The sequence below is a fragment of the Kogia breviceps genome, chromosome 14 (assembly GCF_026419965.1).
Source record: "Kogia breviceps isolate mKogBre1 chromosome 14, mKogBre1 haplotype 1, whole genome shotgun sequence".
Lineage (NCBI taxonomy): Eukaryota > Metazoa > Chordata > Mammalia > Artiodactyla > Physeteridae > Kogia > Kogia breviceps.
Window position 1 is genome coordinate 31,899,623 of NC_081323.1, and position 14,364 is coordinate 31,913,986.

At 51.6% G+C, this 14,364-nt stretch overlaps 1 protein-coding gene across 2 annotated transcripts; it reads left to right on the plus strand.

The window, feature by feature from the left end:
* The first annotated feature begins 2,332 nt into the window (after positions 1 to 2,332).
* NXT1 (nuclear transport factor 2 like export factor 1) lies at positions 2,333 to 5,671 on the plus strand. Of its 2 annotated transcripts, none has more exons than XM_059037917.2 (2): positions 2,333 to 2,681; positions 5,010 to 5,671. In XM_059037917.2, the coding sequence occupies exon 2, from the start codon at positions 5,069 to 5,071 to the stop codon at positions 5,489 to 5,491; it is 423 nt and encodes a 140-aa protein (XP_058893900.1). In that variant the 5' UTR covers positions 2,333 to 2,681; positions 5,010 to 5,068; the 3' UTR covers positions 5,492 to 5,671. The 2 variants fall into 2 exon arrangements, with proteins under 2 accessions (XP_058893900.1, XP_058893901.1); XM_059037918.2 differs by having other exon boundaries at positions 2,371 to 3,336.
* Positions 5,672 to 14,364: the final 8,693 nt, after the last annotated feature.

Sequence of the window (14,364 nt, forward strand, 5' to 3'; positions counted from 1 at the left end):
TGTGTGAGAGAGAGAGAGAGAGAGAGAGAGAGAGAGAGAGAGTGTGTAGGTTTGTGCACACGTACCTCACTCCAGCTGCCCTTCTCCATCCCTCCCTCTCTCTTGCTTACATCTCCCCTCTGGGCTCCAGCCACAGCTCAGCTCCTAAGCTAACGAGCCTCCATTCTCCCTGCCTTCCCAGAATCTCCCTAAAAGTCTCGTCCCAAGTGACCTTCCAGAAATGCAGCCCCAGCTTACCCTGGTCCAGCAGCAGCTCAGATGATTCCTCTAAGGCAGGGGAAAAAACAACACATGATTGTTTTGGAGGCAACGTGTTGGAGGGACAACTGCCTAGCCATCACCGTAGACCCCCGGAGATCAGCTCCAAGTCACGCAGCCTCTCGCAGCAAACAAACGTCATTAGATCCTGCACCAGAGAACTACGCTGACAACTCGGAAAGCTTGGCCCTGTGTTTACAGACCCAAAGATCCCAGCCTGTCTTCAGAGCTGCCAGCAGCTCAGCGTGTCTGACCAGCTGTGTCCTTCCTCCCTGGACAGACTCCACGAGGCAAATGGGTCATTGGTTCCACGGCTGCTCAAGCCAGGCTCATCTTCCCGAAGGCGCCCATGTGATTTGGTGACAAATCCTACCAATTTGTCAGTACACTTGTCCCAAGTTTAAAAGCCAGTTGTTGGAAGGATTGTTGGCAAATAAGGAAGTTGCTGTCGATGCACAATGTCAAAATACACCAACGTTTCCTGGATGCTTGCTTTGTGCTTGGCCCTGGGCTAAGCCCTGACCACATCCTCCTCCATTAGCTCCTCATATCAACCCAAGGAAATGATGGCATTACTATCCCTTTTCTACAGGTAAGGCACTGAGCCTCAGGTAGGTTAACTCACTTGCACAATCACTCTGCTAGTACACTAATTAACTTACAAATACGTTTATGCCCAACTTTTAATAGTATTAAAAAATGAAGGGAATTTACTGGCTCTTGAAATTACAAAGTCTAAACTTCAGAGTTGATTTGCTTTCCAACAGTCATCAAACTCTTGATTTCTCCCCATCTCTCTGGTCTGCCTCATGGTACCAGGGCACCACCCTCAGTGTGGCAAGATGGCTGCAGCAGCACACATCACATGTCCAGAAGGAGAAAGACAAACATCATCTTTTCCAAAATCCCCTGGCAAACTCCTTCTCTAGGCTCAGTGGCCCTAACCAGGCATCCCACCACTCCAGAATTGTGCCCTTGGAGCCAGCGGTGTCTCTAACCTCCCAAACTCAAGGACCACAGGGGGAGTAAAAAACAGGCTTTCTTCCAAGAACAATGGATTAAATGTTAGAGAGGAGTCATCACAACTAGAATGTTGTGGAGCAATGAATTGAACCCAGCCCTGTCTGTTCATTCAGACAGTATTTATCGCGCCCTTGCTGTGGGTCAGGCACAATTTAGATGCTGGAGACACAAATCTGAAGGCTTCTTGTCCACCCATCCTCCCGCTGCTGGCTCTGCTGCCTCTCAGGCTTAAAGCCTTGTGTTTTCACCAGAACTTAGCGCTGGTTTAATGTCCTCCTAACCAGCTTTTGTAGGACTGAAGTGGCTCTGTGACTCCAAGCTGTCATTTAATTTCTGTCTCTCGGCCTCCTCGTCTATAAAATCAGGAATAATGATACCTGCCCCGAAGCTATGAGAATGAAATGACAAGGGCTTACATGGGAAACATAAGGAAACTTAAAAGCAGTGCGACATCCAACCCAGTGGACATGCAGGTCAACTCGCATTTTTCATTCTAGAGATTCGGAGTTTTGTACATTAAACTCCAATTTCACTGGCTCGGACTTTGTAAAGTGTGAATACGGCTCCAAAGATGCGAGTTCTATTCACCTTTCTACTTAGCCTGCAACTTATTTGTTTATAATCCACACTTTTCACTGGGGGCGGAGGGGTCGCCTATATGGAAGAGCCCACCCAGTTTCTAAACTTGTCCTGAACACTGAGAGCAAGCTTTCGCTGAGGAAAGCAGGCAAAGGTGCGCCCTAGCGTAGCCAAGGTGGGGGTAACGCACACACTCTGAAAACGCGGCAGCATCAATAAACTTGTCATGCCCGGCGGCTTTCGCGCAGCAGCGAGACAGACCCGCCCCGAGAGTCGGGGACGGGACTTGCGAAGCTTCGCCCAATCAAAGACCCCACCTAACCTCGGGCCGGCGTCTGTGACCCAGATTGACCAATGAAGACTCGAGTGCGGATTTGCCGTGGTCTTCTGGGAAAGCGTCTCTCCCGGAAGCCGCCTCGCCTCTGCCACACCTGGGCGGGGCTAGCCTGCGGTACGCCGTCCCACTGGCTGGCACAGCTGCTCGTCACGGGGCGGCGGCGGAGGCCGGGCGCTAACGTCTGCGCGGAGCCGGCGGGCCGCGCGCGGGAGCCAGCGTAGGCGCCGACGGGACCAGGCTGTTGCTGGGAGCAAGGGTTTCGTTGGAGGCGGCTCTTCCTGGGCCGCCTCGGACGATCAGCGGAGGAGCACGGAGCCTCGGCGGGCCCGGCCCAAAAGTCTGCTCTGCCGCGGCCCGCGTGACCGGAGCCGCCCACGCCGACCTGCGCTGACCCGTGTCGTTTCGCCCACGCCTACCCGGCTGACTGAGGCCCAAACTGTCCGGTGCTGACTAGGGCCGCCGCCCCGCTGTCACTTCTGCGTAGGTAGGTGCCCCACGCAGGTCGGCGCCCCCCACTCAGGTAGGTGACCCCCACCCAGCGCAGGTAGGTGCCCTCTGGGCAGGTAGGTAACCCCGTGCAGGTGAGTGCCCCCTGCTCAAGTAGGTGACCCCCGCGCAGATGGATGACCCCCGCGCAGATGGATGACCCCCGCGTAGGTAGGTGACCCCGACTCAGTTAAGTGATCCCCTTCCAGCGCAGGTATGTGATCTCTGCGCAGGTAGGTGACCCCGTGCAGGTAAGTGCCCCTAGCTCAAGTAGGTGACCCCCACGTAGGTCGGTACCTCCCACAGCAAGTAGGTGGCCCCCGTGTGGTGGGGATGCCGGCTGGTACCAAAGCGGGTCTTGGGCCAGTCGCAGCCCTGCAGGAACGACCTCCCTCCCTGCGGACGCCCGGGCGGGCAGCTGGTTGAGCTGCGTTCGAGAGGCGGAGGCCCGAGGTGCTGGGAATCGCGTGGACGCCGGTTGATGGGGAGTCCAGCGAGGGAGACGGGCCCGCAGGGGGAAATGACAAACTGGTTGTCCTGGAACGTTGAGCCCCAGACTGGACCCCAGAAGGGCAGGAGCCAGTGAGAGGACCGCGTCGTCCCAGCAACAAGTTCTTGTAGTGACAGATCAGGGGTGTGACCTCCATCCACACGTAAGTTTTCTTTTCTCATTAGCGAAGTTGTTACAGCAGTAACACCCTCATCCGTTCTCGGTGACCATTAAAGGACGTGGTGTACGAATGTAAAGCACTAGGAAATAGGAGCTTGGAGTGAGTGTTTGCGAGGCTGGACTTGAGGTCCCCGAGCGGGTGGCTGGACCCCGCATCAGCGCTCGTTACCCAGCGCTGCTTTCTAGGTGGGAGCTCCCGCCCAGCCTGGCTAGTTCTCTCCTGGAGGCTCAGGCCTACACCTTCCTCCGCCCTTAAGAGTGCCTGACTCCTTCCCAACCCTGCCTGGGATCTTTTATCTCTTTCATAAGATGATTTCTTTTTAAGGTTGCTGAAATTTAAAAAAATATCCAGTATTTAAGTTTGTAAATCTAAACCCATCTACTATTTTAATAATGTTGTCCTCTGTTGGATTTTTGTTTAGTGAAATATTTTAATCGTGCCAAAAAGAATACAGCTATAATAGTTGTACCATACCCTGAAAAAAGGTAATAATAATTTTTCTTAGTGCTTTTGGACCTTTTTTTTCATTTTATTTTTTGTGTGTGGTATGTGGACCTCTCACTGTTGTGGCCTCTCCCTTTGAGGAGCACAGGCTCCGGACGCACAGGCTCAGTGGCCATGGCTCACGGGCCCAGCCACTCCGCGGCATGTGGGATCTTCCCAGACCGGGACACGAACCCGTGTGCCCTGCATCGGCAGGCGGATTCTCAACCACTGCGCCACCAGGGAAGCCCTTGGACCTTTTTTTAAGGAAATGTGACATTTCGGCTACAGTTGAAATTGTAACTTGCTGCCAACCACCCCGCACCCCATAGAATTTCTTCCATCTGGCCTGTCTTTCCTCGGCTCACAGGGCTCCCCTGTGCTCCCAAGAGCTTGGCACCAGCTTATCTTCTCATTCCAGTCAGCACCAGCTTAGCTTCTTAGAGCCCGTCACGAGGACTGTGGCCACCATTTTGGTCCCGTCCTCTCCTCATGGCATTTGTTCTCTTATCCTCTTAGGAAACCTGCCTCGTCCCTCACAGACCCTGTAGGTGAGCTGAGGATAGACTGATTGGCCTTTGTTGGGCCACTGTTCCCTTCCCCAGGGTGCAGCGTCTTTATCCTCTTCTCTATTTTTTTCTTTTTCTTTTTTCTTTTTTTTTGGTCGCACTGCGCGGCATGTGGGATTTTAGTTCCCCAACCAGGGATTGAACCCATGCCCCCTGCAGTGGAAGCTTGGAGCCCTAACCACTGGACCGCCAGGAAAGTCCCTTTACCTGCTTCTCTAGGGCAGTCACAGCTGTTCCATGCTTCTAGGAAAAAGCGGCCTTCCACTATCAGATGTACTACAGCTTATAAAATGAAACCGTTAAAATTCATAGTAATAGCTACCGTTGCGGACCATGTGGGTCTCAGGCTTTTTAACTAAGCACATGGTGTACACGGCTTCTTTTCATCCAACATTGCAGTTATGCACAGCTGGGGATGGTCCCGTTTAAAGTGAGCGAACTGAGGCCTAGTCAGACCAGGCGTCAGCAACAGTGTGCGCCTAGAATCATCTCTCCACCATGTGTAGTTGTTCTGCCACCAACAGAGGAGGAGGAGTATTCATTTGTCTGGCAGGATGGGCAGTGGCATTCACACAAGGTCTCTTACACCTTCCTGCCCCACAGCCCGGCTCCCCCAGGTACAGGAAGCACCTGAGTGGAGGCTTTCCTCAGCGGGGCCAGAGATGGCGTCCGTGGACTTCAAGACCTACGTGGACCAGGCCTGCCGCGCTGCTGAGGAGTTCGTGAATGTGTACTACACCACCATGGACAAGAGACGGCGGCTGCTGTCCCGCCTGTACATGGGCACGGCCACCTTGGTGTGGAACGGCAATGCCGTCTCGGGACAAGAGTCCTTGAGTGAGTTTTTTGAGATGCTGCCTTCCAGTGAGTTCCAAATCAACGTGGTAGACTGCCAGCCCGTTCATGATGAAGCCACCCCGAGCCAGACCACAGTCCTCGTGGTGATCTGTGGGACAGTGAAGTTTGAGGGCAACAAACAGCGGGACTTCAACCAGAACTTCATCCTGACAGCCCAGGCCTCGCCCAGCAACACGGTGTGGAAGATTGCCAGCGACTGCTTCCGGTTCCAGGACTGGGCCTGCTAGTGGCATGGGGAGACACCCCCAGACAGAGCTCTGTGCTCCCTCGAGTCCCAGGGGCCCTTTTCTCGGCGTACACTTGTTTGTCATAGCTGCCTTTCCAAAGTAGTAGAATTCTCTATTTTTCTACTTGCCCAGTAGAGACCCTGTCTCTGGAAATTCTGATGAATAAAACGATAATATGAATGTTGCTTCTTTACCCCTCGCCTGATGTGTTTGGTAGGTTTTGGGGAGGGGCAGCAAGAGAAGGAGGGTTAAAGGCAACAAGCTCAGCAGAAGGCACTGCAGAGGCTGAGGTCCAGGGCTGAGCACCTGCCCCAGGCAAAGGTGTGCACACAGGTGTACGGGAGCCGGGCTCCCAGCCTGCACACACAGGAATCGGTTGGGACACTTTGAAAAATCACCAGGCTGCACATCCCGGACCAACTACTTCTGAATATCTGAGGGTGGGACTGGCATTGGCATTTTACAAAAACAACCTAGCTGTCCATTAAGATACTTTAGAGCACAACAGAATCCCCTAATGAGGTGCTGGGAGTTACATGGATGAGAACAGGTGAGATACCTGGAGTTAGCTAATAATTGCTTGTAAATGAAGCCGCTACATTGACTACTCCCTTACAAAGAGAAAGGAGAACTGCTTTTAAGAGGAAGGAAGTACTGAGGTGGGGCTGAGGGGCATCAGAATTGGATGCTGGTTTTATTGACCCTGAGGACCAACTGTAACTGCATTTCTCCAAAGTAAAGACAGAAAAGTAGAAGTTTCAATCATCCTTTGATTAATAGATGAGATCTTGTGGACACGTGGCTTCCTTGGTAAATCTGTGACAAAAGGTCGGGCTAGGGGTGTGGGTTAGGATTAGGAATGGGGGCATTTGATGTGTAGGCTGCACAGATAGCAGGGACCTCTAGCCTGGGGCTGTGGCGTCCACTGGGGATGGCTGGGCAAGGTGGGCATTGCTGCTGTGTCGGGAAGGATCTCACTCCCCTCTGATAGAGCAAAGGGGCCTGACGCTGGGGATTGGATGGAGTGCTGGTGGGACAGGAACAGGGCAGGAGGCAGGACAGAGGCTGCTGTAAGGGGGGCAGCTTGTACTTAAGGGCAAGCCCTGGTCAGTTTTCCTGGCTGAGATGCAGGCCTGAGCCTGGAGCCCTGCCTGGGGATTGTCTCGGGCGCTGGGTGATTTGGCCCCTGGGAGAGGCTAAGAGGAAGGCAGACATGGTCCTCAGGGTTCATAGAGTTCCTAGGGGAGCAAGAGCCCCCCCAGAGCAGGAGGTCCATTCTCCAAGGCCAGATCTCAGCAGTGTTGGGGGCCTCAGAAGACCCACTCAAGTGCCCCAGGAGAGAAAAGATCCCAGGTTCAGAGACAGCCAACTCCTCTTACAGAATGCTCCCTTCCAAAGGCTCATGACTGAGAAATTCAGGGGTGATGGAGGTGGGCACGGGGGGCCAGAGGGGCTCCAGCCTGGCTGAGGGGGTCCAGGCACAGAGCCTTCTAACACTTGAGGCTTCGGGGGTATTTAGGTGAATCCAGGACTGTCTTATTTACAAGTGAGCACCACATGTCATCAAGGTGTCCCCACCGAAGGGCATGAACTGCCCTCTGACCCCATCCCACTGAGAGCTCGGTCAGACATCACTTGCTCTGTGGGTGGACCGAGCACCCTGGTTTGCCCGGGACTGGGGCTTCCCAGATGAGGCTGTCAATGCTGTGATCAAGAAAGTCCCAGGAAAACTGGAACTAGCTGGTTACCCTACCCTCAGCCCAATTTCTGCCACAGACTAGTAAACTCTAAACAGTATGGTGGCCTCTAGAAATAGGAAAGGAGCGGAGTGGGGTGGGCCCATTAGTGCTGGGAGCAGGTGGGCATCAGGCTGTCCCACTGGGCCTGGTGAGTGGACATGTCCCCCGGCCACTTGAAATGTGGCTTGTGTGACAGGGGCGCTGGGTTTGTACTTTATTCTAGTTAATTTCAACTTGAATAGCCATGGTGCTTGGTCCCTGCTGTACTGGTAGAGATAAAGAAGAATGCTGGTCCGTAGACAGGTGGCTGGGAACCCGGAAATGAGTGTGGCCGGGGCCTAGGCGCAGGCCCAGGCGACAGAGGGGACATGTGCCCCTTCTTAGCTGGAATGGGCCTCAGAACTGACCAGCTTGACATGAAGCACAGATCCCCGCTGCCGTCTCCTAAGGAGAAAATTTTGTCCTGCCCATCAGGAGGCGAGGCCAGAAAGACCTTGTTCCTCGACTTCCCAAGCACATCAGTGTAACTGAACTCGGCTCCAGATGCTCAATGCTTGAAAATCAATACTCGAGAGGGAAGTGTTGGTAGAAATGGAACATGTTGTTTTGATCAGAAAGATGGCAATCTGGGGAGAAGGCAGACTCGTGTCCTTGAAATCCACCTCTAAAGATGCTGCTCCGCCATGGATGGTTTTTTTTTTTCAATTCTTTTTTAAAACTTATTTTTTCTTTACTTATTTTTTTGGCTGCGTTGGGTCTTCGTTGCTGTGCGTGGGCTTTCTCTAGTTGCAGCGAGCAGGGGCTACTCTTTGTTGCGGTGCACGGGCTTCTCATCACGGTGGCTTCTCTTGTTGCAGAGCACGGGCTCTAGGTGCACGGGCATCAGTAGTTGTGGCACATGGGCTCAGTAGTTGTATCACGCCAGCTCTAGAGTGTAGGCTCAGTAGTTGTGGCACATGGGCTTAGTTGCTCTGCGGCATGTGGGATCTTCCTGGACCAGGGATCAAACCCGTGTCCCCTGCATTGGCAGGCGGATTCTTAACCACTGCGCCACCAGGGAAGTCCCTGCCATGAAAGTTTTAAAGAGAAAGGGGGACGTAATGTCAGTTAATCATGGAGCTAGGGTATCAGACTCGTAGCCATCTCCCCCAGTGTGCAGGCTTGTCAACTCATGATCTTTATTTTTTATTTAAAAAAAAATTTTTGGCCGCACCATGCAACTGGCAGGATCTTAGCTCCTCGACCAGGGATGTAACCCAGGCCCTGGCAGTGAAAGTGCCAAGTCCTAACCACTGGACCACCAGGGGATTCCCAATGTGATCTCTTCTTTAGATGCTGTCTTGTTCACAGTTCATTTGTGCCATTACTGAGGGGAAGTTAGGGAATAGATCTGTACACCTGTTAATTATTCTTCATTTTTATTTCTTAGATCTATAGAAAGAACCAACAGGTTAGGCAAGATATTGTGTGATCAAAATTCGATAGGTGTGCTAGGGCAGGAGATGAGTAGAGCATGGGGGAGCCTAGTTTAAGGTTAGTGACAATATAGCTTTGCTAAAGTGACAAGACAAAAGGGTGCCCCTTCGGAGAGCTCTTTCCTGCCAAAAGCTGCTTACATCAGGATCTCACCTGCTTCCTCCTTGAAATGAGGCACAAGATGGGCTTGAAACTTCTCTGGGAAAACCACCCTAAACTAAATATAGATGCAACTTGGATCCAGACATGAAGACACTTCCCTGCCTGTCCTCTGCCACCGTCTTGCTTGGGGCCTCGCAATTACTGTTGAGTTGTCGCCTCCCGGTTCAGAGAGGCAGGTGTGACAGGGGATGGGTCAGTCGGCTTATTTACCGTGACTTGTATGAAGTGTGAACATTGCCTTCTAACTAAGGGCAGGTGGGAGGGGAAAGGACAAGGCTTTAACCTGAATCTCCTGCTTTCGCCTGAAGATAAGCTATTTCACGGTCTCTCTAAGGAATGGTGTGCGCGTATGTGTGTGTGCACGCTCTTGCACTCCTCTCCTGCAGGCCCAGCCAAGGCAACTGGGCCGTCCCCTCCCACCAGGTGTCCCCTCCCTCAAACACTCCCCCAGCCAACCCCAAACACACAAGGCTGCTGTGGTTTTATTCAGAATTTCAGAACCCAAAGAAAAAGACTGTTAAAAGCTAGCATTCAGGCCTGCACTTCAGCACAGCAGGGGCTCGCAGCCCCTCAGAAGGGGGCTTGAAAAGGAGAGGCAGACCTGTCCATGATACGAATATGAAACAATCTTTGAGTTTCTTTGGTAGTCAGAAAACGAAGTTCAAACACTTTGTGGAATATTAACAACGGTTGTCACAGGCAGCGAGGACATCCCAAGAACTGCTCAAGGTACTTCGCACCATTTTCAACCTCATTTTACAGATGAGGAAACTGCTTTGTGTTGGTTTTTTTTTTTTTTAAAGATTCCATATAGGCTTGCTCTGTTTGCACGGACCTTCTGGAAGGATTGGCGAAAACGTAAGGACAGCTGTCCTTAGGGATTGGGTTCTAGGGTTTTAACGTGGAGACAAGGCATTTGCTGCCGAATGTCCTTGGACTTCATTTTTTATACAGTGCGCCCATCTTGTTTTTTAAATTAAAAGCTCACTTAAGAATCAGGACTCTGGGGCTTCCTGGTGGTGCAGTGGTTGAGAGTCCGCCTGACGATGTAGGGGATGCGGGTTTGTGCCCCGATCCGGGAAGATCCCACGTGCCGCGGAGCGGCTGGGCCCGTGACGCACGGCCGCTGAGCCTGCACTCCACAACGGGAGAGACCACAACAATAAGAGGCCCGCGTACCACAAAAAAAAAAGAATCAGGACTCTGTTTTCGCAGCCAGAAGTAAGGGGCATTCAAGTTGCGGTTACCTCGAGGAGTGGCCTTTTCCCCACAGAGTGGCCGACCTGTGCCTGACCTGACCAGTGAAGTCTCCAAGTAGATGCTGCTTTGAAACATCCCGAGTTCTCGCAAAAATGGATGTTTTAAACATTTAAAACTCACCACCTAGGCTTGTGAGAAGTTAGTGTAAAGTCCGGATATTTTGCCCAAATTGAAGGCAGGTGAAGACGTGCCCAAACTCAGACTCTTGATGGAGCCTCAGCTGCCCTAATACGCTCGGCCTGACCCACCGGAACTTGACCTCGCAGTGGACCGCACAGCCGAGACCGCCCAACCTGCGCCGCGACACGGCCCAAAGGGTTGGAGGGAAGGCCGGGCTGACCCACCCAAATCGCGCGACCACCAGCCCGAGGCCTGGACGCAGGAGCTACCTCCGTGCGTCCGCCGGCCACTAAGGCGCGGTTCCGGGCGCACGGAAGGCGGCCGACATCATCATCAGGCGACGGCCCAGGACCAATCGGAAGATTGACTGTGACAATTTGAGATTATGACAGCCAGTGGGCGGTGAGTGCCTCGGAACCTGAGGCCCCAGCCCCACCCCTCCTCAGCGTCGGGTGGGCGGGGCGGCCGGCGGCGGGCGGGGCATAGCTTCTCCGCCCCTCCCTGGGCAGTTTAGAACTTGATGTGGCGAGTTCCTTCAGATCCGGTTCTAAAGATTTGCTTTTAAATCAGATCATTTCCTGGGTAAAATAGCGTACCTTCTTTATTCATTATAATATAGTGAGCACTGCATCAAACAATTCAACAGTTTTCCAGCTTTAAGTATAATTGACAAATTGTCTATCTTTAAAGTGTACATGATGATTTGATAAACATATACATTGTGGAATGATTACCACAAGTTCCATTAAACATTTTTTTAAATGTGCATGGATATATTATAAATTATTCAGTTGTCTGTTTTTGGGCGAGTGAATGGTTTCCAAATTTTCGCTAACATAATTACTTTTAAGTTGTTCACTCCACTTCCTCAGGATGGCTACAGGGCGTTACTTGGAGATAAACATCTATTCCAACTGCCCCTGAGATTGCATTTCCCATGCAAACTTCTGCGACATCACAGGTTATGTTTAACTTCGGGTCAATTTGTTGTATTCATTGGTTTATCATTGTTTTTTATAGTATTCTCTTGTCTCTGCCATGTGTACACATATGTGAGTTGTCTTTGTTCTTTGTTAGTTTTGCATTGGGCTCTTGGTGGTTTTTTCCTTGTTTTCCAAAGCTTCTTTGAATAGCCTGATGTACTTCCTACCTTGGAACCTGATCAGGTAGCATTTCTAAAGGGAACTGAAGATAAAACTTATAATAATCATATCCAGTTTATTCACTTGGTCAATCACTAAAGCTATTATGACCCTACATAAAGAAGTCCTTTCAGCACTGAACGCTAACTAACTTGGGCAGAACACAGAATCCTGGCTGCTCTTTTCCACATATGCTGCTTCTACGTCTACTTGGACTTCTAACACATTCTAAGTACTTCATGTGTTCTTTTAAACACTTAGACAGGATCCTTGTTAGTGACAAAGTAAGACTGCAGTGGTGTTAACGTTTTATATGAAATTGTCCTATAAAAAGCAGTGCATCATCTATTTTGACATTCTGTGTTGAAGCAAAGTTGATTTCAAAGCATTTGTGGCCAGATTAAGTTTATCCAAATGTGATGCTCATGATAAGAAGATATATGTATTTTTAAAACATATGTTTTAATGGAATCTGAACTCTTTCCGAAAATAAGGTGCAATTTGTTCGTATGTTTCCCATCTCCTATCATGAATTATCATATAGGCTTTTCTTAGAAGAGACATTTTATTTGGGCTCACATCCTGAAGACTGAGGACTATTTTTTGAAACTATTTAGGATTTTAATAAATAGAATATCATGCTGAAGACACTGTGTATGTGTAAAAATCCCTTGCTTAAAATTGTTTCAGTCCATCTGTGAGGATGTGGAGAAGTTGGAACCCTTGTGCACTGCTGGTGGGAATGGAAAATGGTGCAGCTGCCATGGAAAACAGATGTGGTAAACACAGAATTACCATACGATCCAGCAATTTTACTTCAAGATACATATCCAAATGGTGCAGCTGCCATGGAAAACAGATATGGTAAACACAGAATTACCATACGATCCAGCAATTTTACTTCAAGATACATATCCAAAAGAAATGAAAGCAGAGACTCAGATACTTGTACACCAGTATTCATAGCGGCCACCGGCAGACCCGTGCCCAGGCCCGGGCCCCAGAGAGCTCAGAGGTGAGAGATGGAAGTGACGCGGCCAGGCAGGCAGTAGGCCTAGATCCCTGGGCTTTTGTGAGAAGTCCTCCCATGTCCCCCCAGCATCTTAGAAACTGCAACTTCTCAGTGTTCACTTTTGGACTCATGCAAACCAGACATGGAATTTCTAGGATGCTATTTAATCACACCCTCTCTAGTTCCCTTTTGACGTTTACCTGATCTGACAGGAGACAGCTCTGTTTTGCTGTAGCTGGGGAGGCATGTGGTCTGCGCAGAACTGAGCTGTGGAGGTTATACCCTGGCTCTGTCTTGCTCTCTGTGTGATCTTGGGTAAGGTGGCTAACCTCCCTGTGCCTCAGTCTCCTCATCTGTATAAAGGGGGTAATAATACTACCCCCCCCCCACAGAGTTTTGTGAGAAGTGACTAATACCAGTAACTGGGGGTGGGTAGTAGTGACCCACCTTCTGTAACCATCAAGCACATTCTGTTCTTATTATCCTGAGACTTGGGACCAGTTTTGGGGAAGTTGCAGGGAGGAGATCCATTTGCAGGAGGAAGTCAGGGCCCCAAGTGAGGGAGGGCAGGAGAGTCCTAGGCTGGAGAAAGACTAAATTCAGCGTGTGCAGCTGGGGCTGAGCCCAGCCTCCAGGAACTGAGATGGCTTCTGGAAATCCTCCTGAGATGAGGAGTGACAGCAGGATCCACTTCTGGGTGCACCTGGAGGTAGGAAGAGCCCATAGGTGTGTGAGGAGGGCAGGGCTGTTCTGGAACCAGCAGAGTCCTGCCGTATTTTTTAGCTGCAGCAGAAAGTAGAGATTGTATGGGTTTGTACAAATCAGAAGCTAGAAAGTAGGGTGGGAAAGATGGTAGAACTGCTTTGTTCTGTTTGGGCTCCACTGTGAACAGTGGCCGACCCACTTCCCCAAGGTCTGGCTTGTGTGCTGACTACACCCAGGGAGGTCAGGTGGGCACAGTGCCAGGTGTCACAGTAGGTGGCAGGGAGGGCGGGTGGCATGTGCCCTGCGTGGAGGAGGAGCCAGGCCCAGGCAAGCTGAGCACCGTCCTCTGCCACACCACCACCAGGCTTCCTGGCCCTGGTCTCCTTCTACCAGTGACATTGGGTCCATCAGGGCAAGGCCTCCCACTCTGTGGAAGTGCTTATAGCCCTAAACACAGACGCTGAAGGATGGTAAGTACAGTTATTTTCAAATGCTCCCTTTCCTCCCCCCATCCCCGACAGCATGGAAAAGAGGCTGCTGTCCGAGACCTCCTTGCCTGGACTCTCCTACCCCGGCCCTGCTCCCCGTGTCCACACTGCATTCCAGCCGCTTCAGGAAATGCTTTACAGGCTATGACAGAGACAGTAAGAGAGGGGTTGTTCTAGATCAAGGGTCCCTAACCCCCGGGCCGTGGACCACTACCGGTCCACGGCCTGTTAGGAACCTGGCCGCACAGCAGGAGGTGAGCGGCGGGCAAAGCTTCATATGCAGCTCCCCATCACTCATATTACTGCCTGAACCGTCACCCCTCCACCACCAAAAAAAACTGTCTTCCACGAAACCGGTCGCTGGTGCCAAAAGGGCTGGGGACCGCTGTTCCAGATGATGACTGCGCAGAGGATCTGTCTCATTTCTGGACGTTGTCTACACTGCATAAACTGAACCAGAAGACATCGGATGAGAGATCGGCTCAGGGTCCGCTGGGCGTATGGGAGAAATGAGGACAAACGGAGGCTCGGAGTAGCGACGTGAAGCCTCTGGGACGCGAGGGCCCATACCCTGGGGTCGCCGGCGAACGGCCGACGGCATGCACACACCCGGGAGCGGCGGCCGGAGCCCGAGGCTCGGAGGCTCTCGGAATACAGACGGCTTCCGGTTCAGCTCCTCACTGCTCGCCCGCCTGCCGCGTGCCCAGAACGAACTCAGCCGCCGACTCTGCAAGGCGCTGCTGGGGATCCAACAACCGCTTCCTGCGGC